The 25,663-nt window shown below is 52.3% G+C and overlaps 1 protein-coding gene across 3 annotated transcripts; it reads right to left on the bottom strand.

Moving 5' to 3' along the window:
* Positions 1-1,806: 1,806 nt before the first annotated feature.
* On the bottom strand, positions 1,807-25,663 carry LOC122389156 (univin-like). Of its 3 annotated transcripts, none has more exons than XM_043380892.1 (4): positions 25,640-25,663; positions 14,106-14,368; positions 7,209-7,350; positions 1,807-3,929 (listed from the first exon to the last, which is right to left on the bottom strand). In XM_043380892.1, exons 2-4 carry the CDS (start codon positions 14,337-14,339, stop codon positions 3,058-3,060), a joined length of 1,248 nt encoding a protein of 415 aa, XP_043236827.1. In that variant the 5' UTR covers positions 14,340-14,368; positions 25,640-25,663; the 3' UTR covers positions 1,807-3,057. The 3 variants fall into 3 exon arrangements, with proteins under 3 accessions (XP_043236827.1, XP_043236826.1, XP_043236828.1); XM_043380891.1 differs by having other exon boundaries at positions 14,106-14,395; positions 25,482-25,660; XM_043380893.1 differs by having other exon boundaries at positions 25,482-25,660.

The raw sequence follows: 25,663 nt of genomic DNA, 5'->3' as shown, positions 1-25,663 counted from the left end.
CGTTCCTGGTAAGTACTCACTACTCAGCGTCCACAACATATATACACATAGCATCTATGCACATAGCACATTCATATATACTTGCTTACAATTGGTAAATGTGGTTGTGGCTAAGAGTTAAGATACTGACTAAAAATAAAAAATAAAAAGAAAAAAAAACTGAAAATGGGGGCACCACCAAAATGAAGTGGACGAAATCCGTTGAGTTTTTAATTTTGGGTATAGGTAGGGGCACCACTTCGATTCATGACCCTCCCCTTGGAGTTTTCCTGGATCCGCCCCTGGTCGCACATGCCCTTTTCTATATTTTGTTTTTGGTGACCTGACCTGACCTGACCTGAAATTGACCTTGACCTCTGAATGATATTTTATGCTGCGAATATTGTCTTGGTAGCCTAAGAACACGTTTCGGGCAATCAGTCTCAGTCCATTCTTCGGCAACTACGGTGCAAGGCCGATACTGTAGAAACTTGCAGTTTGTACCCTTGACCTGACCGTCCTTGACCTTGACCTCAAGGCTCAAACTTTAAATTAAGTACATGCTTTTAGTTGTTTGTGATGAGATCTTTCGATTGGCGTTTGAATTTTCCAAATCGGACCATTAGTTCGGGAGATAGCAAGGAGGTAAAATTTACTCACCCCCAGCCCCGCGCGTTCGGCTGGAGACCCCAGCCCCGCGCGGGTTAAAAAATATCATTTTGAAATAAAGCTACAAATAATAAGAATATTGTAATAAAGTTGTGAATTAAATCGAAACCTTATCTAAACACTTAGGTACTGAAAAATGATTTATTCATAGAGAAATATAAGTTCGATGCGCTTTTTAGGTTATTTTCCTGCTACCGCAGACAGTTTTTAAATAGTATTTATCTTCAAAACCGGCCATTTCTTAGCATATTGCTCCTCTTTTTTGTTGCGAAGATGAGTTGGGTTTTCCATTGACATCAATGGTTGAGCGGTATGTGTAGAGTGCTATCAACAATCTTCAAATGAAGCAAGTCACTTTAACATTGTAAAGGAATGGAGTAGGCACCACTTGCGATCATCAGGGGTGACGTCACTCAGGATCTGTCTCTGATTGGTCGGCGGGGAGTGACTGTACCTTCTACATATAGATGCCCTTGATCAGGGGTATGATTTTCGGTTTCAACAATCAGGAATACCGTGGGGAGCAGAATATGAAAAGAAAACACCGTAATTACGATATACATACATACTTATTGATGGTTATTGGTCACTTCAATGTACATACGAGTACCTATTTTTGTGATTTTCTGTGACCTCCACAAGGCCGATTTCCTCAAATTTCCCTCTTCTTATCAACAATGTATTTGTCATTTGATTTGTCTTTCCTAAATGACGGTGACCTCTCGTGTGGACATGGGTGAACGGCGACTATCCTTTATTAGGTGCTGTAGCGGGCCGCAGGCATGTACTTGAACTGCAAACATTGCGGTAAAGCCTGACGTTCCACAAGTGACACACCAGTTCCTTGGCATGCACGAAGGCATGTGTAGTTTTGCGCTGTTGATGTCGATAGTGAGCCCAGAGTTGCCAATAATGCGGTCGCGCCGCTCATGGCAGGCAACATTGTTCAGTTTAGTGCTAATTCGTATAACTTCGAGCAATCAATCGCTGTCATCCACACAGTGTATAGAATAATGCCTACCTAATTGGTTTGTCATTCGTTTGCCCACAAAGTGTGTCTCATAGACACGCGTGCTTTGCCCAGTTGTACCATGCACTCGTGGAGTGAAAAAGCGACTTTTTAGAAAGCTTCCTTTTAAAACTACAACAGAAGAAAAATAAGCACGGTCGTCTAGTGTATTTCCTCCATAATGTCCATAAATTACAATGCATTTGAAAACAGCCGGCTGAAAAATCTCACAACATGAATCGTATCAAGGTATGTAACGGCCGCTGTTTTCGTCACGCTGGACAGCAGCCCCGAGTTTGTGACGAGTCGGCCGGCGCGACTGGCTCCTCAGTGAGCGGGACCTGGCCCGACAGTGGCACTGCGAGCGCCCACCGCCGCCGCCCCACCCAAAACGGCCGCCCGGCGCCGGCAGCGGGTCGCTCGCGCCGCCGGCGCCGCCTCGGGTCCACCACGATCAACACCAAAACGCACGACCAACATCGACGGATCCACCAAAACGAAGATGCTTATCTAGAAAAATACAATCCATTCAGTAAACAATAAGCTCACAACGTCGATTGATGCACGACAAATTTACAAAAATATATCACAGACGGGGAGCGGGCCGGACGCCGAGTGCGACCGGCCAGCTCAGAGATCAGACACCAGGGCTAAAGCTGCTGCCGGAGCTGGACCAGCCACGCCCGGCAGCGCACCTGCAGAGCTTCGGGCGGCGACCAGCGCTCAGCCCTCGGAAGCTCGTCCTCAAAAACACGCGCAAAATGACGCGCCTGGACACAGCGCCAGGTTGGAGAGGGCGGGGTCGCCGGTCGGCGCGGCGATCTTTGGTGCAGCGGCGCGGGGCCACGGTATGGAGAGAACACGAGAGGGGAGAGGACAGCGCAGGCGACACGCCGCCGGAAAGCGGGACCGGAATAAATGGCAGCACATGGCCAAGATCAAAGAGAACATTACACAACTACCGACCTGCAAACGGAGCCTCACTAGATGGCCAGCCGGCCCAACGGGTCCGTGCACAAACGAGTCCGTGCTCCCGACGGTCCAATAGGAGCCGAGCGCCAACTCTACACAACTCCAGAGTACAGGTACCCAGCCAAAGAGTGTCCAGAGCGCAAACAAGTCGCACATAGTAATCAGAGCATCGCACAGAGATTCGTCGATGGAGCAAGACTTGGCTGGCGATGCCCATCGTCACGGGCGGCGTAATACATCCACGTATACAACTAACGACCACATCGATGAGTCCACTCAGAAGCGACTGAGGGCGATGAAAATGACTGTGTGTGTGTGAAATAAATAGTCAAGGTCCCCGTATGAGCGGTCGACTAGGAGGCCCAGGTCGGCGGTTCTGTGTGCGTGATTGGCGCCGATGCGGCGAGTGCGACGCGCAGCCGCGGCGCCTAGGAGCACTTGCACTCCAGTGCTACCACGTCCTCCCAGTAGCTGAAGTGCGGCTTGCCGTCCTCGCCCTTGTAGGCGATGGGCAGCGCGGTTAACTTGCTCGGCACGCAGCAGGTGCGGCTGACGGGTGGCGTCTTGCTGCCCGCCGCTCCGTGCGGCAGTTCGCGCTGCTCCCTCTTCCATTTCCGGTAGATCCAGCCCTGCAGTAGTGCGTGGTCCGTGGCCGTGTTGTACGACGGCGGACAGCGGCCGCGGCAGTAGTACGCCGAAAAGTTGCGTGGGTTGATGATGAAATCAAAGCCGCCCAGCTCGTCAAAGTCGACAAACATTTCTTGCCGGCAGCATTTGGAGCGTGCGCCGCCCCGGCAGCCGTGCGGCTTTCCTCGCGATCCGCGCGGCAGGAAGCCGTTGCTGTCGCGCTTGCTGCGGCCCACGGTGCGCGTGCGGATGGCGAGTCGCGGCGCCTGCTGACGCGGCCCGTCGCCGCCGACGATGCGCACGGTGTCGGCGCAGCGGCGGCACTCGACCTGCAGGCCGTGGTTGCGCTCGGGCCGCGCCTGCCACTGCTGGGCGGCGCTGGTGACATTCAGCTCATACCAGCCGCTGGCGGCGACCCGCAGCCGGCGGCCGGTCTGGTGGACGCGCCGCGGCCGCCGGCCGCCCCTGCCGCCGCCCGTCAGCCGGTACACAGACAGCTGCACCTCCGCCGGCGCCGCGCCTGGCACCAGCTCCAGGTACAGCCGCAGCTTGGCGTCCTGCACCTGCTCGTGCGCGCCCAGGCCGGCCTCGTTCAGCGGGAAGAAGCTGGTCAGGCCGGACGGTGTGCGCGCTCGCACGTGGACGCTGCGCCGGGAGCGGGTGCGCAGCCAACCTGCCGGACAGAGAGGGTCGGAGTCAGAAAGGGCTGGCCAGCGTCATACGAGGCGGGTGAGCGCGCCGTGCCCGTGCCAGGCCGTCCTCCGCGCTGTCGGCACACGGACCTGGCGAGACGTCGACATGACGTCATCGGTTACAGTACCGCCATGTTAGGTCGGCTTGGTATGCAGCGAGATGTCGTCACCTATCACAAAAATGTCACCAATGTTGAAAGCCTACCATTGAACTGATGTAGCACAAGTCTACTTATCATAATTTGTTAAGAACATACGCTTGCAACAACTAAGTGTTGTTTCTGTAAACTTCCGGGATTCAGCTCAGCTTGAAATGCTTTTGTGATGAGTAACTTCCGTTCTGGTTTTATTATTGCCACCAGATCACGTCCGGTTTGCTATAATTATGCATAACATGTTCCTAAGATTTCCTGATAGTAGGCAGTGTGGTGAATACTAGATCAAAGCTCTAAACGTTCGGGTCAGAGGTGATGATTTACTAATGACAGACTTCCTGTTGCATTTTGTCAAACAAGAAGAATCACGAGGTGAATGAGCCTGCGAGGCGTTTTATGAGCGTATGATGGGATGGGGAACGTTGGGAAATCACCGCGGCCAACTGTTGATGATGTAACCCGGCCCATCCCGGTTCAAAGAGCACACCAGCGGACCGAAGGAGAGGTGTTAACTCAGCCAGCCTCCAGAGACACAAGGCGAAACAGCTAACAACGCGTAACGTCATAGTGACTTGCTAAAGCCAAGTCATTGTGTGGCAATCGAAATGTGTTCTTCTCGAGCCATGACCGGAGCCAATCTGAGCAGCAAAAAGAAGAGACAAAAGCGATTCCCGGGCTAACCCACTGCCGTCTCATCAGCGTCGATTGATTTCATGGAGGCGGACTGGGAAGTGAATCACTGGAGGTGCCGCCTGCCACCATTAACACATCAGCAGTGATTGAGAGCGTTAATTCTCAGCGGCCGTCAAACACGATGCTCGTCTGCAGCCGCCGCCAAGACTCAATTTGTGCCGCGTCCGCGGTGACCCGGCCATCACCTTGCAGCCGGCGCTGATGAAAGCTGCGACGCCGCGTTGGCCGTGGGCGACTGCACAAAGCACGCCTGTTTGACGGCCCACCCCGACCCTCTACATCGACAGTCCCGCCCCAGCCCTGTCCGACCAGCCCGGCCTCGACCTGCAGAGGCTCATCCTTGCGATGGCGTTTCCGGCGCGCGGGCGTGCCGCGGCCGTTCGCAGGAGCGCGTGGCGTGCGCCGCCAACGCACAACACGACCCGTTTCGCCGAACGGGGCCAAACAAAAACAGGAGCCGGTGCAGTGGCACTGTCCAATTCGTTCGTGGAAGACGCGCGTCCGGCCGGCCTCGCTGGAAGTGTTTACCAGGTCAGGTCCGGCGCCGTGCGCCCCTCCCCTGTCCCGATCAATGGCGTTCGCCGAACCGTCCGGCCCGCGCCTGTCCACTACACTGATTCACGACGGCCGGCCGCGTGGGCGGCCCGTCCCGTCGGCCCCGACGGCCGCCGTCGGTAGTCCGCTGTCGACGCCGACCACGTGGTGAAACCGGGCCGCCGGTCCTGCCGCCCCGCCCCGCGCGCAGGACCGTCCGTCGCGGCCGACGGGGCCGCCGTCGCGCCGACAAGCATGAGTCAGCACCGGGTCGGCGGCCCCGGTCAGCTGACCGCCCCCCCGGCCCTGTCCCCGTCGGCCACCGTGGGTGGCTCCGACCTGCCAGGACCGGCCCACCCCCGGCCGGAGCATTTGGCGGATGCCGGCGCGTCTGGGTGGTCATGAGCCAGTCCGCCGGTCACGTGAGTCGAGTGTGACTTCACGGAGGGCCTCGGAGTCAGAGTCGTTTGGGAGTCGTGTCAGGCGACCGGCGGCCCTCCCTGTCACCCCTCCCGCGGCCCATCAGCTGAGTAGGTGAGGTCATCGATAGTCGGTGACGTCACGGAAGCGGTGGGGGCGGCGACGGCAGCGGCGGCGGCGGCTCGCGTGTTGACCCGGGCCGGTGCCTCGTCGCAGCGCCGCGCCGGGCGGGCGAGCGGTGGCAGGCGGCATGTTTATTACGCCAAACTGCGGGCGTCCCTCGGCAGCACTGCACTGAAAAGGCCGCTGCCCAGAAGAAGGAAAATGCTTAATTTCCGTTCTGCCTCCTGTGATATGTGGAGAAATGTCGCTCGCTCCAATAGCGTGCGGGCGATAACTGGAGAGGCGCCGCTGCGCACTGGGTGATGTTTGCAGCCAGAGCCGCTTCATCAGCCGTGTCAACGGCGCTAAGTGAGAAACCGCAGCACCGTGCTCTGTGCACGGGCGGTATTCCCCTCTCAGAACGTGCGGCTCCTCTCGGAGTTCCAGCCGCTAATAAGGAAATGAGCCAAACAGCTTTGCTTTCTTCTCGAAAGCGTTGAGTAGCGCGCTCCGATCCGTGAGCTAATATGGTGTACGATATACGCTGCAGGAATTCTGCCAGCGCGTGACCGCGTTCCTGTGACTCCGCTCCACCACTGCCCGATACCCGTCACGCCTCGTCCCCCTCCCGCTCTCCCCAGCTCCGTGCTCTGCCGGCTGAGCCGTCCCCCAGGCGTCGAGCGCCGGCCGCGTCGAGGTCTCTGAGAGCGACGGCGGCGCGGCGGGCGACACCTGGGCAGGTGAGGCCGGCCGAAGACTTCATCTCACTGCTGAACTTAGCACTGGGCCGGAACGGCGGAAGCTGCGGCGACCCCCACACCGCCCACGAACCTAACACCGCGCGCCGGGCCGGCCGCGGAGCTGAGGGGCACGCTGCGCCCGGCGCCCACGGCCACAGCCTCGCGCAACCACTCGGCTTCCGTCTCGAGGGCAGCGCCAAGTGCTTCCTCCGAAACCGCTCGGCACGCCGGAGCGCCACTTCCAGAGAAGTTCCGAGCGGGGCGGCCGCGGGTCTCTTGAGCGATTGGAATCTCGTGTCAAAATATTTGTAACCGTTCTCGAGAGAGGAATCCGCCTGTGAGAGTCCGCGGTGACAGCGGTGTTGAATAAACCAGGAAGTCCGTGAGGGACGACTGGTATCTCCGTATCGCTGTGTGTACGTCTCACATCAGCTGTCGATAGCTTCCTGTGGCCAGGGGCGGCACTGGGTTAGCGTTTCAAGGATGCCGCTGGCTGCTGGAACAGGTCTGCAGCGGAACTGTGTCCGGCTCGCGGTATTTATTGGCAGGCGGCACGGTGGGACAAAGGGCGATAGCTCTGCTACGGTCCGACTCTGAGCGCGCCGCTCTAACTCACCTTCGTCGACGACGTCGTGGAAGGCCTCGAGCGGGTCCTCGTCCTCGTCCTCCCACTCGTCCTGCTCGCGCTGCCGCTCCATCTCGGCCAGCGCGTTCCGGTACTGCTCCATGACAGCCTCCATCTCCTCGGCTGTCGAGTTCTGAAACAGCAGAGATGGCGCCGGTCAGCACAGTGTATCACTGGTAGCGGCCAGAGCCGGTATCGCTACATGATGCTAATTACCCGTCTGGGCACCGCTCCATGAACAGTGTTGACATTTGCCGAGCGGGATTACCCACCGTTACAAGATTGGGAGATGGAAGAATGGTGAGTCATTATATATGGCCGAAATAAGTCTGGCATAAATTTCGTATGCGGCGTGCCACCTGTCGAGACAGAGTGCCAGGTCACGGCGGTGCCGGCCGTGCCACTGGGAAGCCCCAGAGCGGCCGGCGGCGCCGGCGGAGGCGCTCAGCCGTGCGGTCTGGGTGGCCGGCCGCGCCCCGCGCCGTGCTCTCACCAAACACACCGGCCCGGTGACCGGCCGCGGCGGGCGCCCAGCCGGGCCGGCGCGGCGCAGGTCACACCCGGCCGCAGGTCAGGGGCGCCGACACGCACCGGGTCCTGCGTATGCCGCAGCCGCGGCGGCCGGCGCGCGCTGAGCCGCGGCACGCGACCGGCTCGCGCCGGGTTTCCCAGCGCCCGCCCACGCGGAGCGGCGCGGGGGCGAGCGAACCTGTTCCGGCGCCGGCCCCTTCCAAACATCCGCGTCTCGGCCGCGATATCGGATCGGGCCGGTTGCCGTTCCGGTAATGCGGCGTCTCAGCCCTGGGGAGGAGGAGCCGCATTACAACTCTGCTCCCGTCGGAGCCGCTCGGAATGACACTGGACGTGCCCCGCAATCAGCCTAAGATGACATTGAATAACTAAGCAAACAAGCGTTGCCATTTCTGGGCTGCCGCATGTAGCCACTCATCAGTCTCACTTTATCTCTCCCTTCTCCCTCTCCCTCTCTCTCTCTCTCTCTCTCTCTCTCTCTCTCTCTCTCTCTCTCTCTCTCTCTCTCTCTCTCTCTCTCTCTCTCTCTCTCTCTCTCACGGGTCTGGCTGAGTGCCGAGCCTGGCGTGCGCCGTGTCGGAAATGAGCGGAGCAGCCGCACGCGCACCGCTGGCGCCGCCGGCCCAGGATCCGGCTGGTGCGCGCGCCCGGCTGCCGCCGGTCGTAATAGGTGGGAAACCCAGCTTCGGCCCGGCCGACCGGCGAACGGCAAACGGCGCCGGCCCCAAACGGCTCGCTCGTAAAGCGGGCTCTCGGGCAGCGGTGCGGCGCCGCCCCTCGCCGGCCGCCGGGTCGAGGGTGGCCATCAGCGGCCCTTCAGACGCCGGCGGTGGCCATCCGGTGGCCCGAGGGCACTCGGCTGTCTCGAACGCCTGCCCGGGGCGGCAGTTAGCGGGGCGGCGGCGGCGGCAGCCCCCGGCGACAGGCGGCGGTTCGGAGCGGACCGGGCCACTCTCACCGATGCCACGCTGACGGCACCGCCGTCGGCAACACGAGCCAGCCGCTAACGAGCCCAGCAAACTGCTCAATCGAAAAGAGATAATAGGGTTGGTTCAAAGGGTCCATGAAAAACGGTTCTTGCCGATCATTGCCTAAGTTGGCCTTGAACTCGATGCAATGGGATTGGGGGTATGTTGGTATGGTTTTACGCATCAGCAAGAACCACTTTGACAAGCATGTAACAAGACATCGAACAGAAATATGCTGGCGAGGCCTAGACAAGAGAGAAATCAGTGAGGTGCAGCAGGTTTGTATCTAGGCCTACTTCAGCTGAAAATGACGTTATACATGCCAGAGAGGGTTAACGAGCCTGGCCGATAGCTCGGCCCATCAGCGATGCCTCATCCGATATTGGCTGCGATCGGCCGCTCACCAAGCGGGTTAGCACGTTTGAGCCGGAGGTGGCCGCGTGCGGCACGCTCCTGCTCTGCGGTCACGCCACGCGGAGATGCCGGGCGCGGGAGGCTGGCCGTGCCCCCCGCTGACACACGCCCGCCCGCTCGGCGGCACTGGCTGCCGCCCCCTATTCACGGTTCTCCAAGATCACCGCTAATCTCGCTGGGAATCTCGGCCGGAGATCCGAGCGGTGCATCAGAGGCGGCCGGGAGGCTGCGGCCGCCGCCGACACGCGGCGACCATGTCGCGTCGCCGCTACACCGCCGATGACAAATCTGGAGACGGATCAGCCGGTCGGCTCTGACGGCTGAGTCTACCCGGAGCGTGTAATCCGGCGGCGCGCCCGGCGACGGCCACCGGCGCCGCGCCGCGCCGCGCCGTCATCGGCAGAGCACTCCCACGGGTGGCGACGCCTGCGGTGTGGCCTGTTTGTTTTCGCGACCTCGGTGGTTGAGTCTAACGAGGCATTTATGGCGCGCGGAGGCACGCCAGCCGCGCGCTCCGCACACCGTCCGCAAGTGCGGGGGTTTCCGCCCATTGGGAGTGCACGGCTGCGCTCGCGCCGCGGGCCGGACGGGGCCGCCACGCGCCGTCAAACGTCATATCAGCATGACGCTGCGGTCCGGTGTGACACGGGAGCCTGTGACACGTCTCCCTCCCTCTCGGGTCGCCAGGACGCCTCTGGAACAGTGGCCGGTGGGGCTCGGCTGCGTGGGAACGCCAGCGCTGTGCGGGCGCGTGGCGCGGCACGCGTGAGTCACGGCGCGTGGCGGGTCTCGTGCGCGCCGGCCCGCCACGAGGCGGCCAGATCCGGCTGGCTGCTGGTCCGTTGGTCGGTCCACACGCCACCGGTGTAGGCCGGAGGCCGCTGCCGTCCCCAGAGCCAGCCAGGTGCCCTGCACGCGGTCACACCAGGAAAAAGTGACCGGAGATTTCACACCTCGGGCCGTCTTACTTGGCGGTGTCGTCCTGCGGGCTGCGGGCCGAGTCTGTCCGGTAAGTCAGGCGGCGGGCCACCGTAGCGGGGCGGAGCGCCGGTACCGCCGCGGCCGAGTGGCGGCTCTGATCGGCCGTAGCCCGTGTCACGAGCGGTCTGCGGTGACGGCGGTCGGCCCGACCGGCCGCGGGAAATGTCGCCGTCAACTGAGCCGGCCGGGCTCCGCTCTACAGATCCGGTGTCGATGGCAGCATCCTGCTACCGTCGTGTCACAGACATTCCTATAGTTATTGACAGATCGTCAGAAAATGCGCGGAAATTCCACGGCAAACTCCAGTGTACCAGCGAACAACGGTTCGACGGCAGCTTAGAAGTCATGAAGGTTCATACAAGGACGGAACCAGTTTTCTCCCTAATTCATTTGTGCTTAAGGCCGCACGGATCCGGTTTCTGATAGAGGGTTTCTCGGAAAACAGCTGATGATGCAGCCGCGGTTTCGTGCCCACGAACACCGACAAAATGTGTAACAGAAGATACTGATCCCAACAGAAGACAACTATCTACGGTGAATGATAAAAACATTCTATGATAGAGGGCTATTATAATGGAGAGGCTGTTGCTTTTTGACATTTACGAACGCTATATGTCGTGAACAGCAGCACACATGTCTGACATGTGATCTATACATGAGATCACTGCTGTATTGATGAGCTGAAGCGCGGCATTAGGCATATCCTGGACCGATCTGACATCACAAAAGGCAAGTGCGGTGTCCGAGTGGCTGCATTTTTTACGTTCCGCTGACGGATGCCGGATGCTTGCTATGAAACTGCACGGAACTGAGCCCATCTAGTCTTACTCGTCCTTCTGTTTGCCAGGGAAACTAATCCCATAGAGGATGAATGCTCGGGTGTCTCCTCACCTCATTTTCAAGAAACGTCAAATGCGTTTGGTAAGCACATCACTTCTAGGCTGTAAGTGAATGTATTACATCATGTATTAATGACCCACTCGACCAAGTCAAAAGGGAAAGAAGCGGCAGCAATCCCAAAAGTAGCTTTAGTCGTCGAATCCATGATTAACATCACCACAATGTCGAGAAAATCTCGGTGAGCCGACAGCCGGCCCAGATTTAAAAATGCAAAGTCGTGAAGAATGTTGGATTGTTGTCAAAATTAAAAGCACGTAGAACACGGCTTGGCCCAACCGGGCCAGATACCAATGTATTTCTATGGAATACAGTACTTCCCAGATACAGTGGAATCACTATGATGTAACTGAGTTCCGACCAGTGCAGCGGGACACAAAGTTCATGTAGAAGTACTGCAACAGGGGTTCTTCACGCTGTACGTCGCGTCGTGATCATTGACGTACACGCTCCGTAAATGGCCGTCGCGCGGTTACCTGTCGCGTGGCGCTCTATTCTCGGACATGGCGTGCCTGTCGGAGTCGAACGCACGGACAGGTCGGCCGGCCGACCGGTGCCGACGGACGGCGGAGGGGCCGCCGCCCCCGCACCGCCGCCGCACCGCCGCGCTGGCCCGCCGCCCGGGCACGCCCGGCATTTCCGCCACGCCGACCGTGCATTTGACCGACCCGTGACAACATTGTCGTGATCGGGACTCACGGACGAGGTGATCGCCCGTCCCCGTCCGGCTGACGTTAGCCGCCGGTCGGACGGCCCGGCCCGCGCCGGTCAGCCTTTCTGCACACAGCAGGACCAAACGACGCGGTCTACCGCGCCCGGTCGGCGCTGGCCAACCCCTGCCCCTCATCAGCACGGGAATGGCTCCGTCAATGCTTGCTTCGCCAATATCTTCAACCTGTGCAAAGAAAGTGGCCCAAGGAGAATTCATCACGAAAGTAGCGAAGTTAAATTGTTTCTGCAAACACGGTGTCGCGTTTACATTCGCTTCGGGCTGCCGTGTTTGTGGACATAACGACGCCTTGTCGGCAGCTGCGGTCGAGACGAGTTGGCAGTTTTCGCACCCGGGCAGCGTTAGGCCTATGAGACGGGCCCGGTGTTTACCCAGCCTATCTGGTCCTGGACACGATGACGCGCGGCCACTGCCGACAATGTGTACACAAATCACCGCACCCGAGCGCTGATTGCTGCTATCGTGTAGGCACGCAGTCGACCGGGGGCGAGGCCGCGAATGCCGAACATTCCTGCGCAGTGCCCGATGAGTAGTGTGTAGGTGTCGATATGTCGCCATTGGCACTGACCGGCTCGGCGCTCTTATCAGCCCGGTAGCACAGAGTAGCGGACGGCGCGCGGCGGCCGCGGCCTCCGCGGCAGCCTTGGGACACTTGAACTGGCGGGGCGACAAGTGCCCCAATGGCGTGCCGATGACGATCAGCTGACTCGGTTAGCCGAAACCAGCCCAGGTCCGTCTCGGTCGTCAATGCCATGAGGAGAACCGACCGCCAGACCAGGGCTGAGGCTCCAATCAGGGGCTTGATATATAGGTGGACGCTGCAGCTGACAGGGAAAACAACAGCGGGCACAATCTAGTCAGGCATCCGCTGACAAGACACAGCAACTCCTCTTCCTCTCTTTTTTTCTATCTCTCTCGCCTCTTCGCTCTCTGACCCTCTCGCCATTCGCGAGATTTCTGAGCCTCTCAAGAAATGAGATGGCGCGGCTCAAAGTCCAAAGTCCGGTGGCGTTTTCACACCTGTCGCAGGCTCAGGCGTCTCTCAGTTCTGCGCCCACGTCAACACCCAACCATTGTCCAAAAACCGCAGATCTGTGTCCACATCCAAAAGTGAGTTATACGCTCCGAGTTGACCTTCCCACTCAGAAAAGTAGCCCGTCAGGAGGCACGACGGCGCGACTTTCGAGACGGTGGCCTGACTGTCGTCCCTCGGTCCCAGGTCCGGACAGACCTGCCGCCGCCGCGGCGGGCCGGTGAAACGACGGCACACCGCTGGAATTTCCATGTTCCGCTCCATGTGCGTTGCTGATAGACGGGCCTGTGGCGTCGGTCTCGGCACATTACGGAGGGAAGTGTGACGAGACGGACCATGACAGGATGAGCCGCCGCACCCGACAGGACAGCGCGCCAGCTCTGACATTGGACGAGACGTGACGGAACGCCAAAAAGGCACGAGTAAAGAAGACAACAATATTTAAAGTAAAACAAAAAACTACAACTAACTTCTTGTCAGTTTTATACATATGTTATACAGGTGGGGAATCGGGAGCCCCAGAAGTGAGTAAGAGTCCTTTTTCTTTACCTCTTCGTTCAAAGCTGCATTGGACATTGTGCAGAATCCAAAGTTTTGAAGATCATTCTTTAATAAAGCCAAGGACAAAAAAGTTCATTTGACCTATCCGCACATAAAGAAAGAGCCAGATAAATCACTCCAGCCATGACATAGTTGTCGATGGTGCCGGGTGGGTCAGTTATGACCCCGTTACCGTATTGTTCAATTTATAAATGACACGCCGGTCTTGTCACGCCACTAACATGACAGGAGTTCTACCACCCGTGTGCTGCACTGGAACGTGTGCTGACCATGTAAGGCATCCGAGATCGTCCACAGAAACGTGCTTGAGTTCGTTAGCCAGGGTGTCACCACGCCAACCTGCCGTCACTTTCCCGAACAACGGCGTTATACCGGCGACTTTGATAAATAGATTAACTGAATAGGCGACAATGAGCTAATCCATGTTTGATAACGCACTACACAGCGCAAACGGTCCTGACATCAGACTGGGCGCCAGTGTTGTCCTTGTAATTAAATCACAGTTCTTTCGTTTTTAATTCAAGAGCTGTAGCTAAATGGTATTCTGTTGTAATGAGGCTTGCGTTGAAGAAACAATAGAAGAGAAACACTATTTCTAAAACAGACGTACATTTTTATGCCTCTCGATTTTTATGTAATTGACGCAGTTTATGCAGCAGGGCATATTATTTGTTCCACAGTCACTGTGTTGAATTTGCTATAGTTACAAGCGAGGCCGAGTGTTTGACCCACAAGTCCCTTGCGGCCTTCCCGAGCTCCCCGGCGCTACTGACCAGCACTGGCTTGTTGTTGGTGATTCCCAGCTCTCGCATGAGTCGCTCCCGTATACTGTCCACCACCTCGTCGAGCGCTTCCTCGGCCTCGATCGCGTCCGTCCTCGAGTCGGCCGGCAGCGCGCTGACGACTCGAGCCACCAGCACCAGCAGCAGCAGCGGCCCGGCCGCCGCCGCCGACGCACCACACCGCGAACGCACCGGACGCATGACCGTCACCGACGACCTGCGCATGGCTTCTGAGCGGCCGGCCCCGTCTCCAACTGGCCCGAGCACCAGGTGCAGCGCCGCTTAAGTAAGAGCGGTGTCGAGTCGGCGCAACGGGGAGGGATTCCCGCCGGCCGCTCGGGGGCGGGGCCAGCCGACCGGCCGGGCTCGCTGGGCTGTCGCAGCTCGGCTGGTCATCGCCGGCTCCTCCCGGGGAGGCAGGGGGCTCAGCGAGAGAGAGAGAGAGAGAGAGAGAGAGAGAGAGAGAGAGAGAGAGAGAGAGAGAGAGAGAGAGAGAGAGAGAGAGAGAGAGAGAGAGAGAGAGAGAGAGAGAAAGAGAGAGAAAGAGAGAGAGAGAGAGAGAGAGAGAGAGAGAGAGAGAAAGAGAGAGAAAGAGAGAAAGAGAGAGAGAGAGAGAGAGAGAGAGAGAGAGAGAGAGAGAGAGAGAGAGAGAGAGAGAGAGAGAGAGAGAGAGAAAGAGAGAGAGAGAGCTGAGAAGGGCGATATGCCTCCTGAGTGGTGGTGGCGGGGTTAGTCATCATCCTTTGAAAACAGGCACGGTGCAACAAAACGCCCTGGCCATAAGAGGCGAGGAGAGGGAGGAACAACATCCGAGATGCGGCGAAGGATGTCACATTTTCAGATGCCAGCTGCTTTACTGAAACCAGGCCGTCCGTGGCGGAGGGTAACACAACCCAACCCGTTCTTCGACCCTCCTTTCTTGTTTCGTAGATACAGATCCTAACAAACAAAAGTGGTATGTACCAGACGAAATGCATCAGCGTGGCAATTTGAACAATCTAAGCAAGCATTCTTGTAGTGATCTCAAGCATGGTACCTACCTGCAAATATTGCACAGGTACAGGCATAACGTAACTACGCAAAAAAATGCACACACACACGCACAGAACGCAAAGAGTGATCTTGTCTCTTCCTCATGAATGGAATGCTGAGTTTCTGTCCAGGCACTCATTCACTTGGTGGCATTTTTTAGTAGGTAAACCATTTAAAGACTTTTAGAAGATTTGCATTTATTAAATGATATATAACTTAACACCCGTCCGATCCGATTCCGTATCAAAACATATGGAACGGAATCAAAGCGCGCAATACCAGTACGGTGAATTCGTAACGAGTCAATCTTGTCCTTCAGCAACAACAGGCTATGCACAGGTTTTTCAACTTTTACCGGTCATCGACTCAGTTGGAGCTATTACCAACTAGTTTTGCATGCAAATAACGCACGCATCGAACACTGGAGCTCACTTTTTACAACTGAAATTTCAAAGTGTCCGACTGATCATGCATGTAGTAGCTATACGAGCTTCACCAGTCCGCCCGGCCGAGCAGGTTGCCAGTTGCCACCACTGACGGTTTTTTCGCGATTGCCCGGAAAACGCTTGGACGATAGTGAGCTAAAATTTAACTTGGCTGGCCATTGATTCGAGTGAGATCTTCTGGTATCCAAGAGCTACAATTCAAAAATGATAATCATGATTTAAATCTGATATATTTTAGACGTTTTGACAGCAGTGTGCCATCGTCAGTAACTGATACAAAATAGCCGTTTTCACGACGGGCTATCCGGCGAGTGCATCTAATTTGACCAAATCTGCACCTAGTCTCTTTAACAGCAAATATCTTTATTTTATGAAGTTATGTCAGTGTTTTATCGACGATTCTCTCTGATAATTAGACAAAGCAGGCATATGAATAATTAGTGCAGCCGTAGCTGATAGCTACTACCTAAGAGACACACTGAGCCTAATTTGACCAAATCTGCACCTAATCTGCACCAGATGTGCGCCAAATGTGTACCAGATGGCCGTCGTGAAAACGGCTAATATGTATAAAGTCTCATAGACCAGAGACCTTTTTATATATCGCGGTCAGAAAGTCACAAATCAATTGTCAGAGTGTCTAAAATATATCAGAGTTACATATCATATAATTTTTATTTAGATTTGTAACTTTTGGCCATCATATTTCAAAAATGAGAACCCCCATCCTGAATCTAGTTCCGTGGCACAGATGACAGTTATAATAGAGCAGATGAGCGTATACGTCGGTGTTATAATCATAAGCAAGCTCTTTAACAGATTTTTGTGTCTGGCTTCGAATTATCGTATTGCGGTGCATATAGCAGCTTGGTCATAAAAGTGCCGAGCTTGGCTCGTGTTCTATGAAATAGCACAACTGCGCCTTGGGAAACGGAGAACTCCAGCGATAGACCGACCGTTTCCCAAAAGCTAGTTGGGATAAAAATAATTTAATGCGCTTAGCGTCATGAATAAACCTACTTTCGTTTAGCATATCAAGTGGGCGAGATAAGCTTCTGAATATCAGCTTTTGTTACGTGACATCAAAATCTGGGCAGGCGGCAGCAGAATGAACGGAAAACGTTCATACGCAATATGCACGCATTTTTGAAAGCATGCATGTTGAAACATTATACCTACATATAATTATAAACGTCCAAGGCTATAGAACCCCTAAATGTCATCTAAAACAGCAGTTTTTAATTGGTTTGTTAACCCGCGCCCTGCTGGGGGGGAGGGTGTTTGAACATCCCCCCCTGTGATTTTTCGCGAATATCTCAAAAACGGCGGCGCGGAGTGCCGCCATTTTTGGTATACCTTATTACACATCAATTCTACACATGTTCTGAGGTCATTCAAGGTCAGGTCACCAGGTCACTTGAAGTGACCTCACCTCATAAAAAGTTTCAATGTCTGCCATAGCTACACCGAGTGACCGATCGCTTTGAAACTTTCAGCGATTGCTAAGAGCAATAGCATGTACAAAATTTATATCTCAGAATTTTTATATCGATGACCTAAGGTCAGGTCAATTTTGCGACCTCCCCATTATGAGTCAATGGGAGAAAATTGAAAGGCGCTTTTTTATGAAAGCCATTATAAACACTCCCAAACACTGAATAACAAGTAACTAAGACACACTGAACATGAAAATGGTATCTGTGACCTACCATTCTGACCCCTGTATCTGTGACCCCTGTGCATGCCCCTGAGGTCATCTCAGGTCACAGATGGTATCTAACAGTTTTTCGCGAATAACTTTTGATAGAGGCATGCTAGAGCGATGAAAACGCCTTGGATGTGTTCAGCTCGACGATACGGATCGACTGATATGCAACATGACCCTTTCCGGTCAGGTCATGACCTTGACCTGAGGTCAAATTTTCAAGTTGACCTTTCAAGGTCAAGTTACAGTTCATTCGATGCGTCTTGACGAGAGGAACAGGATGCCATTAAAAGTAAGCTCGTGCAAGGCCTGGATCAAAAGTTATTGCAGAAAAACTGTTTTCGAAAAAAATCGGCTATTTTGGCAGTTTTTGCCCCCTGCAGGCAAAACCGTTGACGATAGGTCAAATCTGAGAGAATTACTCAGAAAGAGCGTTAATAGGGCTATCGAATGCGCTTTTCCGCGGCGCTGTAGCTCTATTGGTTCCCGAGTTATGCGTTGGCTTCTTGGAAACTGTCGACATTCGACCTGAAAATCGGCGAAATTTTTGCCTTCAATGACCTCTGGTGACCTGACCTTTGACCTGACCAAAAAAGTGACCGAATTGATTTCGTCATTATTTTTAGCGCTCTTTCGAACGCCGCCTTCCGCGTATCGCTACGTGGCCCAGGAGCCGAGTTAGAAGGGGGAGGTGTTCAAACACCCCCCCCCCCCCCAGCAGGGCGTGGAAATCCAGGACCCCCAGCCGGGCGCGGGTTAAGGAATCTTTACGTTCCAAGCAGTCATAGCTGGTCTTTATGTCTCTCCAAATCGCCATAGACCAATACACATCAGCACATGCTGTAGTGTCGGCCCGATGTCTCGCTCGTTGGCTCTGTGGCTCTACGGAGGCAACATTTAGCGTTGTTGAACTTAAGCGTTTAATTACGATAGAAATAAAGATAGCTAAATTAGAGCATAATGAGCTGAGAGAAAAGAAAAGTCACTGGCTACTGCACCGCGCACGCGCACTTTCGGTCCGGCGGCGGCCGTCTCTGGCCCAGCGCGGCCGCGCCCGGGCGCCAGGTCACGCCTGTGATGTCGCCAGCGCCCCGGGCTACGGTCGCCGCAGTCTGCATCAAAAAGCGTGATCAGGAAAATCGTTTTTATATGCATTTTGCTCGTCTAACGGAGTGCCCAAGGTGGGCCTCTTCTCGCCTCACCCAGCTCCGTTCTTCATACCTAGCGTCTCAGCTCTGCTCTGCATTCATACGAGTATATCCGGTGACCCGGCCCCGCCGCGGCAGTCACCAAAGCAATGTATTTGTCTTAAAATCGTCTTATATCCTCGTGCCCGAACTTTGCTGCGGAGGGTTTTACTGGGCGGCCGGGCCGCGCCGGGCGGCTTTCCGGGTGTAACGGTGCGACGTTGGCCAAGCATGTGCTCCCCCGCTGAGGTCAGGCCGCCAATCCTCCGCTGAATGGACGATTTGCATCGCAAATTTCCTGAAGCTAAATCGTTTTGCCAGGAATGTCTACCACACCTGTAATTTTGGATCACTCGGCTGAGGTGTCTCACGATGACTCCTTTACTCAAGGCTGGTAGGTGTCTGGAAACTAGATTTCATCTTGCATTTTTTTGCGTTTTCTGTAACTGTAGTGAACTGAAATACGTAATGTTGCCAGCACGCGCCCATTTTTTCCGTAATGCTGTGACATTTTTGTTTGCAACTGAGAAAGAGCAAGTGCTAAAAAATTTACCCTTCTTATTTATTGTTCAATGTATTGTACATGCTAATAACCTCGAATTGATGATAATCCGCAAGTTGTTGGGGGGGGGATGGGGCGTCAAATGCCCTCACGTTTTTCGCCGCACTATAGCTAAAAATGGCGCGCCTCAGGTGCGCCAAATTTTGGGTACCTGTAGGGAGTTATTGAAGCTAATTATGAAGAAGTTTAAAAAAGCGGTAAAAAGTTGAGATATCGAGGTTTTAGTGCCGTCATTATTTCTGAGTTTTCGACCAAAACAGCATATCTTCAAAAAAATCATATAAAATCACGAAACAGACGTAAGAGACATGCCGTAAAAGCCAATTAGCCTGAAAATACAATACAATCAAACGACCATCTTCGATTTTTGATTATCGTTATATATTTTCCAAAAGATTGAACTGAATCTTAGTATGTACATTCTCGTGACGAGTTCACGACCACGATGCACGTATTTCTTAAATCGCTCTTTTTCGACACCACACGCACGCACTTTTTCGACACCACACGATAAAATGAATGTCACCATCGTGTTCTTTGCCCAAAGGTACCTACATAACATGCGTCATGTGCTCCGAATACCAGTTTTAAACCGCGCCCTGATGGGGGGCATTTTGGCCCCCAGTGGTGTTTCTAAAATAGCGAGAAAACAGCGGCACGCAGCGCCGCCAAACTTTCAGTACCTTCCCGAACATTAATTTGACACCTTTACACAAAATTTTAAGTCAAAGGTCACCCCAGGTCAGGAGTTATTGAGGTCAAACTGAGATCATGTTCCAGCAAAAGTGAGCAAAAAACATGACATCTGGAAACGTTTACAAAATCTACAGTTAACAAGCAATTTCAAAGTTCTTTGAGTGGTCGTGTAGATAACAGACGGCGCTACAAAACTGCTATCTTGGATTTTCAAACTTTTGGGACTTTGACCTCCAAAAATAATTTAAAAAAAACGAATTTCGAGAAAAAGGTAATAAATACATGATAGTACCTGCGCTCTTCTATCGACATACCAAATTTTAGATCGATACCTCCTTTTTTGGCCACGCCATAGCGAAAAAATTGTTCAAAATTGATGACGTCAAGTTTTTGAACTCCATTCTTTTAGCAATTCTAGACCACGTAGCGCAAAACAAAGACCACCATTAGACTCCCCGTGACGAACTGCATCGAATCGATACCCATTTTATGCAAACATATCAAGCTTGAAATTAGACATTATTTGTCCTGAAGTTGACCTGACCTTCACCAGAACATAACGTAAACTGTCCCCAAAGGCTGCCTGACCCATAAAATCGCATTTGTCATGTAAAATGGATCATAAAACATGCATCACATGATATTTTCATCTCTTGACCCTCACAGACTGGTTTTTGATTCACCTTTTTTTGGATCGATTCAATCATTGATTCATTTGATTTTTGTTTGATTCAATCACCGTTTGATTCCTTCAAAAAATTTGGTGAATCGATTCCTTTTGAAACGCATTCAGAGAATCAAAAAACAATAAAAGGAATGATTTACGTTTGACTCAGCCAATTTTTTTTTTGAACGATTCTTTTTTGATTCAATTAAAAAATAAAATATACAAAATATCAGGGATAGTATTGTACATATTTGTTGTGTTCTTTTGTTGTCATGTAATGGCAGTAGTGTTAATATTTGTTGATAATTAACCCGCGCCCTGGTGGGGTCTGTTTATAACGCGACCTGGTGGGGGTGGGGGGCTATTTTTTTGCCCCCCCCCCCTCGTATCTCCGAAACTACTGGACGGATCCAGAAAATTCAAACGGCGTTCGAAAGGCCTGTCAAATTTGTCGAAGGAAACCAAATTTCATTGACCTCGGGGTCACCGATGACGTCACAGGTCAGGTCAAAGATGAAATGTTTCACCGTTCACGGGTCTTCTAGGGAATGCGCTATAACACCGAGGAAAACGCATTTTGTCGAGAATCAGCGATAGGGCGTCAGTTGCCTAGTACATATATTGCTATTAGAGGTCACTGACAATACCAGGTCAGGTCACAGGTCAGGTCACCAAGGGTCACAAGTCAGGTCACATGAGCCCAACTTTACTAAGGTTGTGTGATGCATGTTTTATGGCCAATTTTTCATTTCCAACTCAATGGTGTTGGTTATAAGACTATCAGGTACGGCTTAGGTCACTTTCTGGTGAAGTTCAGGTCAAGGTCAGGTCAAGGTCAGGCCAAAAAAGGTCAAATTTTAAAGTTGATAGTATTGCATAAAATGGGTAATGATTCGATGCAGCTCGTCACGGGGAGTCTAAAATGGTGGTCTTTGTTTTGCGCTACGGGGTCTAGAATTGCTAAAATTGAGTTTGAAAATTTGACGTCATCAATTTTGAACAGTGTTTTTCGCTATAACTTCGCCAAAAAAGAGGTATTAATCTCAAATTTGGTATGTGGATGTAAAGCGGTAAGGACTATCACATATATTCCGGTTCTTGCGAAATTCAAAAAACTTTTTGGATTTTATGATTATTATATCCAAAAAAATTACTTTTTGATTTTTGGGGGTCAAAATCCAAAAATTTCAAAAATTCGAGATAGCAGTTTTGTAGCCCTGTCGATTCTACAGCTTTTATGTCTTTATCATTTTTCTGTATTTGCAAAGCTATAGGCCTGACAGCTCTTCCCGCGAAACCCTTTTTTGGGTCGAAAACGACAGAACATGACGTCACTCTGACGTCATTTCCGGCCAACCTATCATAGCCTTTGGAAAAAATTTTGGTCACCATGTGTAAAAGTGATGTCCGGGAGGGTACTGAAAGTTTGGTGACGATCGGCGCAGCGGTTCTGGAGATATATCGAAAAGTCTGGAGGGGGGCAAAAAATAGCCCCCCCCCCCACCAGGTCGCGGTTTAACTATGTTCGTTCACTTCAATTTTTTTAAGTTCATGAATCATTAATTTTTTGATTCAATCAACCCTGATTCCCAATGCGTTTGATTCAATCATGGCTTGTGAATCAAACAATCCTGACAGTGAATCAAAACTTTTTGATTCAACAAATTTTGTTTGATTCAATCCAATCGATTCAATCACAGATGAATCAAACACCAGTCTGGACCCTCAGTGACCTGACCTTTGCGACCTGACCTGGTATCAGTGACCTTAAATAGCAAACTGTGTTTTATGGACAATTACCCATCGATGACTTTCAATGACATGCATTTTACTCGACTTTACAACGCATTTCTTGAAATGCCTGTAAACGATGAAAATTCAACAGTTGACCTGATCTGTGACGTCATCGGTTAGACAGAGGTCAATGAAATTGGGTCACAAGGTAGTTCCCCGTTGGGGCTATCCAACACCGTTTGCTGTTTGTCGCTATGTTGCGTGGTTCTCGGGATCTTAGGGGGGGGGGGGGGGCAAAATGGTCCCACGCCATCAGACCGCGTTGCTCGGCAGATCCCATCAGGGCGCGGGCTAACACTCGCCGGCACAGGCCATTTTGCGTCCTTCGACGGCACAAGGGGGGGGACTGGTACGACCCCCCTCTCGCGTTTGGCCCCTGATCGAGCTAACGCTTCGCAGAAAAAAACGTGTTGCCCGTGACGAAAGGAAGCCGATGATACCCAATTTTAGCCCTCGCCGACAAAGGGGGGGTGGAGGAGTTGATGCAACCCCCATAAGGTTTTTCGCAAATAGGTAACTCGCGTAAAAGGTGGACGATCGCGACGAACCTTTCAGTGCCCATGCATTTATCAATTTAATAAGGAGCTCCATACCCATTGCAGATCTCAGTTACTCATAGTTCCTTCACATGACCTACATTTTCAACTGACTCGGAGAGTCGTGGATAGGGGGAATAGTCACCGTCGCTTGCTGAGTCGCCTCCTAGCAACATCAGCTGCATTTGACATGCTTTCCTTGGGTAGTGGGATCATCTGACATAACACGGACGGCTTTGCACATCTTATCAGCCAGCCCACCGGTCCTCATAGTCTGTATGTATGAACTGACGGAAATGGCTCGAGTTTCAGAAAGCGTGGTTAACCCTCGCCCGCACATGCCATTTTCCCATCCTAGAACGCACATGGGGGGGGGGGGGTGGTTGCCACCCCCCCCCGCGCCATTTCGTTCCTGTTGGAGATAGAGCTTAGCAGTAAAGACCAAAAAGATTCTTTGGGAAGAGACGAATCCAATGATACCCAGTTTTACCTTCTCAGGTCAGTCATTGACCTTCCAGGTCAGGTCAAACTAAAAAATGTTGCTGTTTTGGGTCACCGTTGGATATCAAGTGCGCTGCTTATCAAATACCGATGACGATGCTGTTTTCTGGTGCCAAGCCAGCTAGAACCTCTTTGTCACACTATCCGACCAGAATTTTGCTGCTGAGGTCATTTCAGGTCAAGTTAGGTCAAGGTCAATTATATGTGTTTGTATGTCTGTGTGTGTCTGTGTGTATACTGATGTGTGCACCGATTGTTTTTGGGTCCATATCACATGAAATCATGATCTGAGAAGCTTTTACCAAAAATGCAGTCAAAAAACTTCACAAAAAGTAAATTCAGCTTGCCTAAAACACAATTATCTTAGATGACCTAGGTTGACCTTGACCCTGACCTTGACCCCTGTACATCGTCGAACAACATGTTCCATGATAGGTGGGAGGTAAGACTGGCAAAAAAGGCCGAAATCAGGGTGTCAAAAGCTCACAAGGCCCATGGCAAACGCAAGATGTTGAGAATTGGCCATTTGGGTCATGACATGACCTGAAAAACAAGGTCATATCTCCGAAACCAAAAATCACAGAAACTTGAAATTTTCAGTGGACATCAAGAAAGGATAGACGAGCAGCTATACGAAAAATCAGCCTTCTAGCTCTAAAAATGTTGAGTGCAGAGCAGAAAGACTGCCTGGGGGGGGTGGCAACCACCCCCCCCCCCCCATGTGCGGGCGAGGGTTAATGGGCGTGGCTCAGAGTACTCACAGGCTGCTTGGCAGATAACTAGGTACACACAATCCGTCTATCGTTTTCAGATATGTGCGCCTACTTCCTCACGGTGTATTCCACTCGTACCAGTGGCGTGCTGGTTCCACCAATCTGAGATTCACACTGCATAGGATGTGGAGTGAATGCAATTAGAATATTATTATAGTGTTATGCAATTATAATCATAATGCTGCTATTCGTTTTTTTTTTCTTTTTAAGTGGAGGGCGTTTACTCTGCTTGATTAATCACATATTCAATAGCTATTATGATATTTAATCGGTTCTTATTTTGTTGTACGTATTTTGTTATTATTAGCCTTTTAGCGGAAACATGTGGGCAATGAATCGTTTACACCTCATACATACTTGTCCGCGCTTGATGCTGCTCAGGTTGTCAAAATGCAACTGTTTTAAATTAACGTCATCACATTAAATTCTGTCATTTTAACTTTTACCCACGCCTTGCATGCATCCCAGTTACAAAGCGCAAAACGGCACACCAAAAATCGCACCCGACTGAAGACTGACTAAAACTTGGGCGAAGCCTCACGTCTATGTATCTTTTGAATTAAATGTTATCAGCTTATGGCAGGTCAATGTTTTTTATTCGTTGCCATTGTTGAGCTCACATTCCCAGCGTGACAGGCATTGTCACATGCTATATCTGCTTATCTCACTCCACTGACATTTTCGGCTTACCTTCTTTTGCCTTATCACATGTTAAGCATTACATATAACCACATCCAAAGAGCCGCACTCGTGAAACACACAAAAATTTGATAAACACGGAAGTTAATACTGTTCCCATTTCTAATATTACACTCTGATACAACTGAGGGACGGCATTAAATAACACTTGAAACATGAAGCCGAATTTGATGCATGAAGAAGACCACCTGTTCACTTATCGAATTTGATTTTGTTTTATGGAGATTCTGAAATTACATCGAACGTGCTCTGGGAACTGACACTTCATCCCAACACTCTCAGGCAGTGTGCAGAGTGAAATCATGCTGGGGTTGGGCAGTTTAGTTTCATCAAAATCTACCACCGAAAATTTAAACTCAAAGAAGTGCTTATTTTCATCATTGTTAAAAGCGTCATTTTTATTGTTGCCGTTGTTGTTGTTATTGTAGCCGCTTCCCGGTGCTCCACAAAAAAGGACGTGCTCCGTCTCTGGCTATATTGACATATACACTGACCAACGCCAAAGCGCGCCTACACGTGCCGATGCATGCTAATATTTGCCGCTGCTGCGAAAGACAAAGAACACAACATATTGCTCAACACAATGGCATCGAAGACAAACATATCGGTAAAATATCGCTCCTGAATCGTATGTACGTACCTAACCAAATCGTTCAAACCAAGTCGTTCTGGCTCAAACTTATCTGCGGCAAAACATCTTAATGATCATAGAATATCAAACATCATGCATCAATCGAAATATAATCAGCATAAACATCACGACTCTTACCGCCAATTGCGTCCTCGAACAATGTAAGTAACTATGCTGGAACTCCAGCCGCACTCGGAGTGCACTCTGAGTCCGGAGAAACGGCCAACACTCTCCCGTTCACACCGTCCTCGCCATGCCCACCTCTCGCTCTCCGTTCACTTTCCCGCTTAGCACACTCAATGTTCATGAGCTACATCTCT

This window comes from Amphibalanus amphitrite, unplaced genomic scaffold (assembly GCF_019059575.1).
Source record: "Amphibalanus amphitrite isolate SeventyFive unplaced genomic scaffold, NRLGWU_Aamphi_draft 000345F_arrow, whole genome shotgun sequence".
Classification (NCBI taxonomy): Eukaryota; Metazoa; Arthropoda; class Thecostraca; order Balanomorpha; family Balanidae; genus Amphibalanus; species Amphibalanus amphitrite.
This window is presented reverse-complemented; position numbering and strand designations above follow the sequence as displayed.